The sequence below is a fragment of the Scyliorhinus torazame genome, chromosome 10 (genome assembly GCF_047496885.1).
Source record: "Scyliorhinus torazame isolate Kashiwa2021f chromosome 10, sScyTor2.1, whole genome shotgun sequence".
In the NCBI taxonomy this organism is placed as follows: Eukaryota; Metazoa; Chordata; class Chondrichthyes; order Carcharhiniformes; family Scyliorhinidae; genus Scyliorhinus; species Scyliorhinus torazame.
Window position 1 is genome coordinate 83066602 of NC_092716.1, and position 14954 is coordinate 83081555.

General features: G+C 45.8%; 1 protein-coding gene across 5 annotated transcripts in view; it reads left to right on the forward strand.

Moving 5' to 3' along the window:
- Positions 1 to 3186, forward strand: part of ripor1 (RHO family interacting cell polarization regulator 1) — a 450995-nt gene extending 447809 nt beyond the window's left edge. For all 5 annotated transcript variants that reach the window (XM_072518311.1, XM_072518310.1, XM_072518312.1 and 2 more), the window contains 2 exons: positions 582 to 669; positions 2275 to 3186. In XM_072518311.1, the coding sequence (XP_072374412.1) occupies positions 582 to 669; positions 2275 to 2372 (186 nt within the window). In that variant the 3' untranslated portion in view covers positions 2373 to 3186. The remainder of the gene's footprint in view (positions 1 to 581; positions 670 to 2274) is intronic.
- Positions 3187 to 14954: the final 11768 nt, after the last annotated feature.

A 14954-nucleotide genomic window follows, 5' to 3' on the forward strand; every position in this document is an offset into this window, starting at 1 on the left:
AAGTAAGGAGACCAAAGCTGTATGCAGTACTTTAGATGCATCCCCTATACAGTTGCAATTAAACTTACCTGTGTCTATACTCCAACCCCTTACAATAGTCCAACAATTGAATTGCCTTCCTATTATTATACTTGTTGTGCATACATGCTAACCTTTTGTGATTGAATTCATGAGGACACCGAGATCCCTTTGTACTCCAGCATTCTGTGCACTCTCTCCACTTAAATAATATTCTGCTTTTCTCTTCCTCCTACCAAAGATATAACCTCATTTTCCCACATTATACTCTGCCAAAGTTTTGCCCACTCACTTAACCTATCAATTTCCCTTTGCAAACACTACATGCCTACTCACAACTTGATTTCCCATCTCTTTATGTTGTCAGCAAATTTGGCTACAATATATTCTGTCCCTTCATTCAAGTCATTTAATATAGGCTATTAAACGTCAACATAGCACACTGGCATTTAAGAGGATGGAAAATTATCTTGGCAAAAAAAACTGGAATTAGTTTAATTCCAGGAGTAGCAAAGAGCAGGAATTCTGTACTGTTTTTCTTTAATTTCATTTGTTTTCTTCAGGCCAAAGAGAGTATTGATCAACTAGTCTACCTTTGCCAGACTGATAAAGAAGTTCGTGATGTTGCTAAACAGACCCTCTTATCTTTTGGTAAGTCCTTTAATTGTTGTATTGCTTATTCAAATAACTTGCAAGTGTTGAACTTGATTTTCTTTAATGCAGATCAGATGAATTATTGGATGCTTCACCTTTGGCTGTGTCTCTTGAATAACAGGAGAGCTGTGAACTGATTTTGTATTAAGATTGTATTAAGTCATTTAAAAATGTGAACATAACAGAAGAATTTGTATTGTTTAGACAGGATTTTTGACAACTTTGTATGACCTATGTCAAATGGGAAGGGAAGTCTCCTTGAGAGATCGTCACTTTTATGAAATTTGCATCCTGCAAGGAAATCTCCTTCCATTCTTTTTCCTCCCTCCTTTGCTAGTTTTCCCCATAATTCTTTCCAAAGCTCGAGAAAACTATACTGGTTTTGGTGGCTTCATAGTGACTGAAAAGGCCCTGGTTATCAGACCAAACTATGATCATCAGTTGAACTTAGTGGATCTCTTAAACAGGTTCCAATAATACAAACTTAGATCTAAATGTACCCATAGTGAATCATGGAACATATCAGTGATTCTTTTCATAGGATTAATTTTAACAAATCCGGTTTCATCCCCATACCATTTGAAATACCTCCAACTCCTCAAAAACCCTCAACCTTTAGACAAGGGGAAGAGATGGACCCATTGCTGGGACCACGCTCCAGAGTGCATCTGATCTAAAGTATTTCATATTAAACTTGTGCACTGCTGACCCTCACTTGATGCAAGTGGACTGTATCTTTTGGCTATAGGAGCATTGTCTTTGCTGAAACTGAAGTTTAGTAAATCCAATGTCCATGTTTTAACCTGATTCAAGCAAACATCAATTTGCTTAGTTTCAGTTTATACTCAGAACCAAAATAATTCAAGCAACCTTCTCGTTTTGATTAGTCCCATAAAATAGCAGTCCTCCTGACAATACCACCGTAGAGAGGGAGGTGGTGAGGCAGAGGGTATTGGGGAGGGAATTCCAGCTCCGAGTCAGAAGGTCATGTAATCAAATCCCAATTCTACAAACCTGACAAGATAATGTATTCTCCATATCACAGGACAATACTGAGGAAGTGTTGTACTCTCCATAATGCTATATTTTAGGTAAAACGTTAAATTGAAGCAGCCTGCCCCCTCAGATGGTCATATTTGATGAACAGAGGAGCTGTCTTGATGTCTGAGCCAATATATATCCCACAACACAAACAGATTGCCTGGATTTATGCCTCATTGTTTGTGGGACCTTGCAGTTTGCAAATTAATAATAATTGGCTGCCACATTTCCATATGCGACAAAGTTAAAAGGAGGGGATTATCTGACCGAATTGATGATGAATTTATACATTTTGAAGGGACAGGGTCACAAGATTTATTTTTAATATTTCTCACCTTCCCTGCCCCTAGGTGATGGTAATGACAGAGAAATTATGATCTTAATTTTTGGGTAAACTTCTCTCCAGAATTGGTATTTTTGAAGTTTGAAGAGTCTTATCACCTCTACCCTAACCAAAATGGAAACGGCATTAAACATAAAGGCAGTCTGACCTGTACTTACCATGATTTGTTGTCATCAATACAAACACTTACACTGTGATCGTTTCCAATGCCCTGACAGGTGAAGACGGTAAAATTGCATACAAACAGATGGAAGAATCTTTGGATGGTATGCAGAGGCTCCTGGGATCAGTCAGTATGGCTAGTACAGCTTTTTAAACCAGGAGTGCTTCCATTTAGCAGAAAGAATGGCCAGCTTCGCCTTGAAGAGAGCTTCTGAAGCATTGTGGCTTTTGTTGTCCAAACATAAAGTAATTGAAAAGCCGAGCTGCTTCTGAATTTATAGCTTTGAACATTTCAGGTGCAGCATTCCTAACTTTTCCTAATTTTGGGATTGGGTTTGGGGGAAGGGGAGAATGCTACCATATGGGAGAGTCACTTTGTGTTTCCCCACTGTATCTGGGGAATGTTGGCACTGTAATGCCAATACTTCACATATGAATGGAAAAGTTTTGACAAAAAGCCCAAAACCAACTTAAGGAGAAGGCCTCGTGGTGCAAGAAACTATGACCAGATTGGGACTGTTGGTGGAAATGCACTTTGAACAGTTGAATGTGTGAATGATCCACTTAGGAGTGGTTAACCTTGATGGGGTGTTGGGGGGATGATCCTTACAGACAGATGTCTCCAAAAGCCACAGCTGAAATATTTACCTACAATTCTGCATGTCTTGCTGCTTGGAGGCAGAAACAGAAGTGCTGCTTCACGTCCAAGTGCCTAGTGTTATGGTGGAGAGCATACAAGTATTACATGTACAATAAAAAGGTCCAGTCTTTTTTATTTAATGTTGACTTCAGTTGCAGTAAAGAGAAAAACTGCAGCAGCTTCAAGTTTGTAAACCTGTTTTACTATTTTCCACAAGGTGCAGTAAAACGATATACTTCGATTTTCTATATAAATGTATTATGTAAGTAAAAGTGAATTGTGATCATAAATAAAATTTCATTAAATGCAATGCTGTATTATACCAAAATGCAGATCATTTAGTTTGTGATTTTTGGTTCTGCAAAGGAAAAATACAACCCTACATTATTATGTAACATCTTTTTTCTTGACCGTATTAGATAGTTTTGCATGCAATTATTTCGAAATGCATTACTTCCACTGAACCAACAATTAAATGAATGGTGAATTCATATACTTTTGATATTGACTGAGGGAAGCACATCATCAGGGAGAGAAACCCTCTGTGTTCGAAAAGTGCCATGAAATTTTGTCAGACTTCTTTGATGTGTTATACTAACAATGGCACCTCTGACAACGTAGAACTCTTTCAACAGTGCACTGGAGTGTAAGCCTAGATTGCATTCAAATCCAAGGAAGGGGGTTGAGTCTCTTGAACTAATGGAGGTGATGAATGTACATTCTGTCTTTACATATCGTATTATAAACCACATTACAATGCCGATGGATTATACGTGGCAAAGATTATTACATGACATGTCTGTAGGTGGCCAAACTTGTAGTGCTTGAGCTTAACAAAAATTTCTTCCCAATAAATATTGAGCCGAATCATCCATGAAGTGGCAATCACCATCAAATTGCCATTTCATTCCTATTTTCTTTGCACACAATAAGATGGAGTTCTGTATTTCTGGCCCAGACTTCTGAACCTGGCCTCAGATAACTGTTCTGGGAGTTCTTTGTCTGTAAATTATCAGACACTTAGACCAATTTATTATTCAAACGCTTTACCCAGGTTCCCTTATTTGAAGATGAACAAAGGACAGGCACATGTTCACAATTCAACCCAAGTTTATTTTCAAACACAATAAAACAGTTATCTCCCCCAAATTATCCCAACTATAATATGCCGAAGATTCTTAATACGATCTGTGCTGATGAACTGAATCGAGTTGCAGGTCCAATCTTCTGAGTCTCTGTCATCTCAAGGCCTTCTTCTGCAAAGGTGAAGACCCACCTTTGCAGAAGAAGGCCTTGAGATGACAGCGACTCAGAAGATTGGCCCCGCAACTCGATTCAGCATAAAGGTGATTACCTGAGGTATGGGTGTATTAATTTTGCCACTGCAAATCAAGATTCCAAGTTCATGTGTATTATATGCAGGGAAGCACTGGCAAATGAAAGTTTAAAACCCTCAAAACTTCAAAGACATTTGAAGACTAAGCATGGTGAGTTCGAGGACAAACCTCTTGATTTTTTTCAATGATGTAACATTGAATAACAAAGCAATTGAGATCGTGAGGACCAAAGTTCGTCTTTAGGGGGTCGGCAGATGGGTTCACGGGGAAGCCATTTATTGATTTCTTTAAGGAGGTTTGAGAGCTCAGCAAAGGTGGGTGGAATGTGAGGAAGGGGTAAAGTCAGAGTTTACCCCCTGTCAGAGTGGGGGTTGTTTATTGATTGTTTGGCTGTTCTTCCGATTTTTTAAATTTAAAATAAATTTAGAGTACTCAATTCATTTCTTCCAATTAAGGGGCAATTTAGCGTGTTCAATTCACCTACCCTGCACATCTTTGGGTTCTGGGGGCGAAACCCATGCAAACACGGGGAGAATGTGCAAACTCCACACGGACAGTGACCCAGAACCTGATCGAACCTGGGACCTCGGCGCCGTGAGACTGCAGTGCTACCACTGCGCCATCGTGCTGCCCTGTTCTTCTGATTCTGTTTGTAAATATGAATATGCCTTGAATAAAAATATTTTTTTTTAACTTGCAGATGGAGTTAGAGCCAAATTTTGCCATACGTCGTGTACGTATAGGGAGTATAGTAGACGTCAAGAACGCAGCCTTAAGGGGCCCCATTATTGAGGAGGTGTTTATCCTTACTGATCATGGTCTATGGGTCAGGAAGTCGAGGATGCAGTTGCAGAGGGAGGAGCCAAGTTCTAAGTTTTGGAGTTTTGATATTGGCTGGGATTATGTTGTTGGAAGGTGGAGCTTGGAGTCTTGTCAGCCTATTGTGTTCCACTACAGCAATAAATGTTAGCCTATGACCTGTCTACCAAGTAATGCTGTGGGCCTTCATTGTTTTAAAAACCCAACTAGTTCACTAGGGTACAAATCCTGCTTTATCTGTCTGCCCGTACGCAATTCAAGTTCCACACCAAAGTGATTGGCTCTCGACTGTCCTCGAAAGTGAACTTGTAAACCATTCAGCTCTATCACTGCCATCTCTAGGGCAACTAAGGGATGGGCAATAAATGTCCAGTTTGCCTGAGACACTTATAATTCCAAGAACTTAATACAAAAAATAACAATTGTTTTCATTTATCTCCCACCCATGCTATTTGAGATAGTTTCTAATTTTTTTGATTTTTCTTTGTTTAATAGCTAATTCTGAGTAAGTGAAGTCTTTACATAACATAAAGGAATTTAATTACATTAGTAGTCATTTATTATGTGTGCTAGTGTGTTTTTTAAACCATTTAATCAGTGTTAATTCAGTTCCCTCAAACTCAACATCTCTTCTAAAACTGTATACATTGTCAGCAGTTGCTGTTTGAACAAATATTGCTTTTTAAAAATAATAATGAAAAAAAAACACGACGGGTGGTAAAGTTAATTATGAGCCAGTAAAACATCCCCCACCCTCAATCCCACACTCAAATGATTTGGTTTCCTGAGAGTATCTCTGGCCTGTCTTTGAGACCATAGATCCACAGCGCTGAGAAAAAGTGGTGAAATATGGAGTTCTACAGACCTCATTACGTGGGTGCTACAGGTGTCATTCAAGAACCTAAATGGGGTCCATGTTATATATGCATATTTTTGCTGCAAATCACAATGTTGAGGGCATTATAAAATGCAGCTGACTTCCAGCAAAAATATAGTCGGCAGATCATGGCATCAATCAGCGTGTAAAGCTGATTTGATGACAGTGGTGCCATTTTGAGCTCCTTGTATCAGCTTTGTCCTTTCTTAAGCTAGGCAGCAGGTTTGTGCTCCATGTGGCAATATTGAATTCTTTACCCGTTAGTCTGGCCTCAATAAAACTCGAGATTGATTTGTAGGTATAGTATTATTTATTTTAACCAACTTGCAAGGCTAACTCGCTTCATAGAGACACAGAACACAGAAACTGTCTTCTGGACCCCTCGGAAAACAAATGAGGAGACAAAGGGATCTCTGCAAATACATTCAAATGGCATCAAGTTTCACATACACGATTCCCATAGGTCATCCTATACCCCTCCTGACCTGGCCATACATCCTCATTGGCTCACTTCGCATTCCTTAACCCTGGGCCTCTTGTTACCCAGCATCCTTTTCCCCTCTTCCACCAGACACCCCTCCCCCTTCCTTGCCATGCTTTCTGAAATCCTTTGTGCTTTATCCTTTGTGAACTCACTAGAATTAAACTGGCCTACATCTACATTACTGTAACTAATATTTAAACTAACTTTTATATCACATTCGTCATTCCCTCCTTTTATCATTTCATGATAACCTATCTATTCAATCCGTAGCTACGGCGGCCCCTCATCTAAAAAGATTTGTCGCTGCATTTCCAATTCCTGTTGCAGCCCCCCTTCATCCACTGCACCCTCGTGGATCCTAACAGCCAAGATTCTAGGGGCGTCTATCTGTTCCAGTGCACCCTGCATTTTACCCATCACGCATTTAAGGATGGCCAGGCCCACAAAGATGCAGCCGAGTGCCACTGCTAAATACATGGCCATATTTATCAACCAGTCCTTCCACCCTCCAAATCCCCAGTTTCCCCAAGAGCCAGGGTCCTGCATTCCGTCCAGGTGATCCCGTATGTGATCCATAAATTTAGTGATGTTAGTGGGTCTTGAACTCCCATGATGCACTTGCCCTGCACTATGGCGCATACCCCACCCTCACGGGCCAGAAGATAGTCAAGAGCATACCGGTTCTGCATAGCAAACAACCGCAGCTGAGACAATTCTTTGGTTATTGCCCCGAGGGCTCCCAAGGTTTCGTTTCCCAGGATGGTAAGGCCACAAATATAAAAATTCCTATCGCTGACCGCCAAGGAACCCCCCCACACCTCCCAGTGTCAAGACGCTCAGAATTCCCCATCCGGCTGAGTGGCCCCGGTTGGGTGCGAGAACCTGAGGTTTTTTCCAGTTCTCGCAGAATTCGGCTGAGACCGCCTGGCGTGCCAACTGATTGTGCAGTATCCACGCAGAGGGGCAGGGGACTGTGGTAGGGACTAGAATCCCGATAGCAATTTGGTGGGGAAATGGGGGGTGACAAAACATTGGTCGCTGTGCCATTTAAAAAAAAAAGTAGTATCCTTGCTCCGTGTAAAGGCTAGCATCACAATCAGTGTTTCGGTTGCGTAGGAATCCCCCAGTAGCCCAGTTTATCCAGCTTTGGACGCCCATTCGGGCCTCCTAGCAATGCGGAAAGCCCTAGTCCCAACAGTGATGTGAGAGACATTCGTCCATCCACAAAGGAGCTGGAGGCCGGCGTTCAATGGAACGCAGGTGGTGGTGTAACAGGCGCATTGGCCAGACACCTGAGTGATATGACACCTCCTGTCCATGCAGGTGGGGAACAGACATGTTATATTCGTTTCCACCTCTACCAGCAAACAGCTGTACCCTTCACTGCTGAAACAATTCTCGTACGACCGGGAGTCTATTGGGAGTGAAGTGGCTAGGTATGTACGCCCTCCACCCTTGCAGCCTGTCATACTGTGAGTGGGAATTATCCCGAGGAAGGGGAAGGTAAATAGCCGGTGGTGCTGAACCCGGATCGTAAGGAAGAGTGACTTGCTCAGGCGGTGGCTCGGAATGCTGACAATGAACCACCGTTTGGGGAGTACCCCAAAGCGGTGAAACAGAAAATAACCGAGACACCGCTGCGGGGTTCGGGTAGCAGACAACCCGTCCCAGGCCATACAAGCGGTGGTAAATCTGGTAGAAGAGATTCATACTACCTGGGTTTTCCTCAGTCTGGGTCCTTAATGAATTAAGTGTATCTCCTGATAACCTACGTTCTAGTTGTACTCCCCTCCTTACAGGCCCCGTCCTCTCTCTAGTCCCCCTCTCTCTCTCACAACCTCTTCCTACCCTCTCCTGACGGTCTGACTTTACCTTTATGGCACCAATCTTAACACATCCAAAATCAAATTTACATGTACTCCAGAAACAAGGCAATGTCCATGTAATGTTCCCTTCCCATCGCCGAGACCGGTGCAATTGCTTCATGAGTCCTGCATTGTCCGTTAACCTGATGACCTTCCATGAGTCGATACCATGCCCTCGTATATGGGGGCAGCGAAGAACGTCACCTCTGCATAAATGAAATCTCCTTGTAGTTTGGTTGGGGTTACAGATGTAGATGACATTTCCCTTTTCCATGTCCGCCCCCGATGTCACTCCAAGCGAGGCGAGGCCGAAGATCACACAGGCGGTGCGTAGCCACCCCATCATGCTTCACACCTGTAAACCAGCACTGGGGAAGGGAGGCAGGTTAGTGACCGATCTTTTTACAATGGTAGAGGTGGACCCAATTTACAGTGGTGGAGGTGGACCCAAGCACTCCGCCCCTCCACTTTAACTGCAGTGGGGGTAGTAAGGAGAACTTGGAAGGGTCCCTCCCATCGTGGCTCCGACCCTTTCCGAGTCCAATTTTTGACCATGACATAACTACCAGGCTGCACTGAAAGTGAGCTAGGTAATGGTGGCGGGTGAGCCGCGCGGACCTGGCCATGGAGCTCCTTGAGGACCATAGTGAGGGCTAGAACATAGGTGGTAATTTCTTCAGTCATATGGTGAAACTGAACCAGTCTGGGGACATGCAGGTTCCAGGGAGTCCTAAGGGGCCTGTCATAAAGGATCTCGGCAGGAGAAAGCCGGGCCGGTCCCGCAGCTGGAAAAGGGCAACGGGGAGCAACTTAAGCCATGTCAGTCCCGTGTCTGCTCTTAATTTAGCCAATTTAGTTTTGAGGCTCTGATTGTGTCAACCAACCTGGCCGCCTGCTGTCTGTACGCACAGTGTAACTGCTGGTGTATGCCCAACTGGGAGCAGAACTCTTTATTAATCTGTCCAATAAAATGAGGCCCGCTATCAGAACTTAACTGAGCTGGTATACCGTACCGGGGAATGATTTCCCGCATCAGAACTTTAACCACAGTAGCAGCTTTATTATCGTTAGTCGGATACGTCTCGACCCATCTGCTGAACACATCCACTATGACCAAAACATATTTATAACATTGACACCTTTCTAACTCAATGTAATCCATTTGGAGCGTCTCAAAGGGACCATTGGGCAACGGGGTTTGCCCCATACCACAAGGGATACCTTTGCCAGTGTTATATTGCTGACAAATCAAACACCGATTACTGATACTCTGGGCCAGCCCCTGCATTTTAGGGTGCCACCAAGTGTCCAGCAACAAATCACTAGTCCCCCGAGCCCCACAATGAGTTGCAAAGTGTACACATTCGATGACCCATAAAGCCAGTACATCAGACATACAAGTCTGATGTGCTGGCGTGGTCCATAAAGAGGAAACAGAATCATATGTACAACCTAACCGCTTCCACATTTATTTATCACTCTCAGGGGCGCCCTCCTGTAACCTTATGACGTCTTGGATGCTTGGCATTGGCTTGTCAGAAGCAGACCTATTTATAGCAGATTGTTTAGTCTGACTTAACATTTTAGGCACCATCACTTGCTGAATTTGCGCGGCTGTCCGCGCTGCACAATCTGCTTGTTCATTACCAACGTCAACTGGGGTCTTACCGTTTGTATGGCAGCGCATTTAATGATGGAAATCTGCACGGGCATAAGGAGAGCTTGCAGTAGGTCATTAACTAAACCCCGGTGGGATATTTCCGTGCCGGCCGAGGTGCTCTTCTTCCAGAGCTGTCCGAAGTCATGAACTACTCCGAAGGCGTATCGGGAGTCAGTATAAATATTTACCCGACGATTTACCCCAAGTATACATGCATGGGTAAGGGCAAAACGTTCGGCTTGTTGGGCTGAATAAGGGGTCTGAAAAGCGGCCGCTTCTAGAATCAGACCATCCTGATCTATGTTTGCGTAACCGGACAGTCTCCGGCCAGTGGGGCTTACTAATGCACTGCCATCAACATACATAATCATGTCAGATTGTTCTAACGGAATATCGCTCAGATTTTCCCTTCTTGTGGTAGTTTCCTGAATCAAGGCTAAACGGTCGTGGCCAGGTGCGTCTTCATGGACAGGGGGACCGCTAAGAAAACAGGCTGGATTGATAGTGGTACAGTATTTAAATGTCAGACGTGGATTGTTTAAAAGGTATATTTCGTACCTATTCTGACGAGCTGCGGTAAGATGCTGAGTCTGCAGTTGCCCCAGTAGTGCGATGACCGAGTGGGAGCTATACATCGTAATATCCTGTTGGAGAGTTATATTGGCAGCAGCCTGTAAACTATTGTATATCGCTGCCAAGATCTGGGTGCAAACGGTGTCCCAACGCCACTGGATCAAGTTTGGAAGAGTAATATGCTACGGGCCGGTGCTTATCCCCATGTTGCTGGGTGAGTACCGCTGTTGAACATCCTTCCAGAACGGTACAGTATATCTGGAACGGTCGGTCGTACAGGGGCCGACCGAGGGCCAGTGCTTGTAACAAGGCCTGCTTCAGGCAATGGAAGGCTTTGAGTGCCTCGGTAGTGAGAGTAAAATTCTTCCCTTCACTAGTGTAAGGCGTCAGCAGCTTTGTATAGATAGCGATGTTTGGTATCCACTGCCTACAATAATTCACCATAACCAGCCAATGACAGATCACCTTGGCTGTGGTAGGGGCGGGGAATTGGCATATTGGTTCAATCCTACTGGGTTCGAGACTTCTTTCTGTGGCTGTAAGTAAAACTCCTAAGAACTTGACCTTTGTCTGAGCCACCAGGACCTTTGATTGTGAAACAACATAACCCAACGAGGGTAGGTGGTTTAATAACTGGATCACATCATCCATGTTAATGGGCTCGTCGGGACTCGCTACCAATATGTCATCTACATACTGCACTAGAGTGGAACCATGCTCCAATGTCAAGGCCTGGAGTTGGGTCTGCAGACACCTGGAGAAGAGCGTAGGTGAGTTGACGAACCCCTGAGGCAATCGGGTCCAGGTATACTGCTGTCCATTGTAAGTGAAGGCAAATAAATATTGGCTTTCAGATGCGAGTGGGAGGGCAAAGAAAGCATGCTGAAGGTCAACTATGGCGAAGACCCGGGCTCGAGCTGGAATTTGAGCCAGTATGGGGGCAGGATTAGGGACGAGAGCATGTAACGGCTGTGCGATGGCATTGATTGAACGTAAATCCTGTGCTAATCGGTACTGATCTGGTTTGGCTGGTTTAGGCACAGCAAGTATGGGGGTGTTACATTCTGATTGGCAAGGGACCAAAATACCCAATGTTGCAACAGCTCTCGGATTAATTTGTCTATAGACGGGGCAACTTGGGGTTTCAGGGGGTATTGCCGAATGGAAGGCTGCTTTACATGGTCCTTAATCATTACCTTAAAATGGGTGTAACATTTGCCTGTCCCACTTGTGATGGATATTCCGCCCAGGCCTGTGGGTTAACATATTCCAAAACGTCATGTCCCAGGTGATGCTGAAGTCGAGTGTTAATCGTTTCAGGGACCTCAAAATATTTTATGGAAGTGCCATCTGGCATGACTTGAAGAAGTGCGTACTCTGTTGGATCTGAATGATCCACTGCCCTCCTTACCATAGGCCCCAGATCCTTGGCATGGTACTGGTCGTGGACCTGACGTGTAATATGAGGGCCTACAGAAGCTGACTGTGGCCATAAATGTGGTGGTATTGTAACAAAATCGGCTGTACCTTCTTTTCCCGTGACTGTGGCTGTAATCTTGACTGGCCATTCGGTCCCAATTAACGGCCGGTATTTGTCCTCCAACTCCCTGTTTTGTCTGGTTCTGTCATAGGCCAGGGTAACGTGGTGCAGTGAATGTTCAATGTCTAACGTCCACCACTGGGGTGTGATAGAAATATAGCACTGTCGTCTCATCCCCCATGATTGAACCGTTACCCCTTTGTCTCCGCACTCTAGCTGTAGCTGGAAGATACACAGTAAATCTCGGGCCAACAAGTTACAGTCCAATCCAGTAGTCACCACAAACTGATGATCCGCAGACTTATTCTCGTAAGTGACTGTCACAGGTTCAGAAATAGGATACTCACACACCTGTCCTTGGAACCCCGACAAATGCTGAGTGTGGTCGGATAGTGGTAGGCGAAGTTCTGATTGCACCGAAGGCATGGCTGCTCCAGTGTCGATTACAAATGGGCGTTGATCTCCTATGTGCAGAAAAATAATAGGTTCCCTGTCTGATTGGAGAGTCCTTATGACTAAATTAGCTAGTCAATCTTGTGTTGGGAAAGGGTTTGACTGGGAGAAGTCAGTGTATCTCATCTGTCCTCCCCTTGGTGGGTACCCCCTCCTTTGGGTCGGGTAGTCTCCTTCTGCTGCCCGTCTTTTAAAGGGGCATTCCTGATGCCAGTGATCTGCACGGCCGCAATTAAAACGTATTGTTCCCTCTATATCTGCTCCGTCACCTTTTCCCAGTAGGCCAATGGCCCCTCAGAGGGGGCGGCAGTTGTAAATCTGTTGGTGCATACGGTGGGTCATAAAGAGGAACTGAGGGTCCATTTGGGTGGGTTTGATATCCTCCCCCGTGCTGATCCACCCACCCAAGGTCACAATATTGGGGTTCCAGCTGGTAAGCCACCGTATCTGCCGTTGGTTGGGGTCTCAGATCATCCTTTTTCATTGCATACTCAGTCTTAATCTTTGTAACTGAGCCTCCTTCCTGGCCTACACCCTCCTTCCAATAAAATCTGACTGCCCTGGCCATCTGAGAAGGGTGGTTCTCTGTCCAATTCATGTTATTACATTTCACGGCAGTAGCCACAGAAGGTGGTAGGCAATGCATTAACATATCACAATATTGACTTCCGGTTGCGGCGATGACCAGCTGAGCCGCACGTTTCGGCACCTCCCGTTTCAACGGACTTTTGGGCTCTTATCGGGAGCCCCAACGGAAATATTTTACGGCCAAACCCAGTGTGAGGTGACAAAGGAAGAGGTCCCCCCGGGTGTGGATGGAAAGGAGTGACAGCAGTGTCCAGATTGCAGAGGATCCTCTGGAGCAACGGCAGGGAAGAGAAGGGAGAAGCAAGATGGCGGCCGAGGGAGCCCAGATGGTATGGGGCCCGGAACAGCAGGAGTTCCTCCAACGATGTGTGGAGGAGCTCAAGAAAGAGGTGCTGGCGCCGATGTTACTGGCAATCGAGAGATTGAAGGAAACACAAAAGGTCCAGGCGATGGAGCTCTGTGGAGTGAAGGCAAAGGCAGCCGAGAACGAAGACGAGATACAGGGCCTGGTGATAAAAACGGAGACGCACGAGGCACTACATAAGAGGCGCATAGAAAGGCTGGAAGCCCTGGAGAACAGCTCGAGGAGGAAGAATCTAAGGATTTTAGGTCTCTCTGAAGGGTCAGAGAGGGCTGATGCTGGGGCGTATGTGAGTACGATGCTCCATACTCTAATGGGAGCTGAGGCCCCAACGGGCCCCCTGGAAGTGGAGGGAGCGTACCGGGTCCTCGTGAGAAGACCAAAGGCAGGGGAAACACCACGAGTAATAGTAGTGAGGTTCCATCGCTACAGGGACAGGGAGATGGTCCTGAGTTGGGCTAAGAGGACACGGAGCAGCAAGTGGGAGAACGCGGTGATACGTGTATATCAAGATTGGAGTGCGGAGGTGGTGAGAAGGAGGGCGAACTTCAATCGGGCCAAGGCGGTGCTCCATAGGAAGAAAGTCAAATTTGGGATGCTGCAGCCGGCAAGATTGTGGGTCACACACCAGGGCAAACACCACTACTTCGAGACGGCGGAAGAGGCATGGACATTCATTCTGGAAGAGAAATTGGACTAGACTTGAGAAATTGATGTCTGGAGAGAGGTAGCGAGGTGGTGGCACAGAAATGTAAAGTGGGGAGAGGGGAGGGCTAATATGTAAGAATGTTGGATGGGGAATGTTTTCTCCCCCCCCCCCCCCCTGAGGGGGGACACACGAAGAAATGTGGGCGCCGGTGGAAAAGGGGACAGGGGAGGGGAATGCGGGAACTGCGCCATTAGGGGCAGGGCCGAGAGGGAAGCGCGGGTTTTTTTTTCTTCCCCGCGCTATGGAAATTGAGGCGGGAAAAAGGGCGCAGGAAGGAAGGGGGCCTCACACGCAGGGAGGTCAAAGGATAAACAGGGGAAGCCAGAGTTAGCTGACTCCCGGAAGCAATATGGGTGGAGCAATCAAGCTAGAGGGGAATCTAGCGGGGGCGGGGGATTAACTGGGTTGCTGCTGCTGAGAGTAAGGGGGAGCTGATACGAGACGAGGTGGTCGGGACGGGAGGGCGCCGTCTGGGGGACAGACGGGTACGTGGGACCTGGGTGAGGAGCTGGCTTAAAAAAGGGGATGGCTAGTCGACAAGGGGGGGGGGGGTAAATGGCCCCCCAACTCAGCTGATTACGTGGAATGTGAGAGGTTTAAATGGGCCGATTAAGAGGGCAAGGGTGTTTGCGCACTTAAAGAGACTGAAGGCGGACGTGGTTGTGCTCCAGGAGACGCACCTGAAATTGGCGGATCAGGTTAGACTGAGGAAAGGATGGGTGTGACAGGTATTCCACTCAGGGTTAGATGCGAAAAACAGAGGGGTGGCAATACTGGTGGGGAAACGGGTATCGTTCGAGGCTAAGACCATACTGGTGGATAGTGGGGGC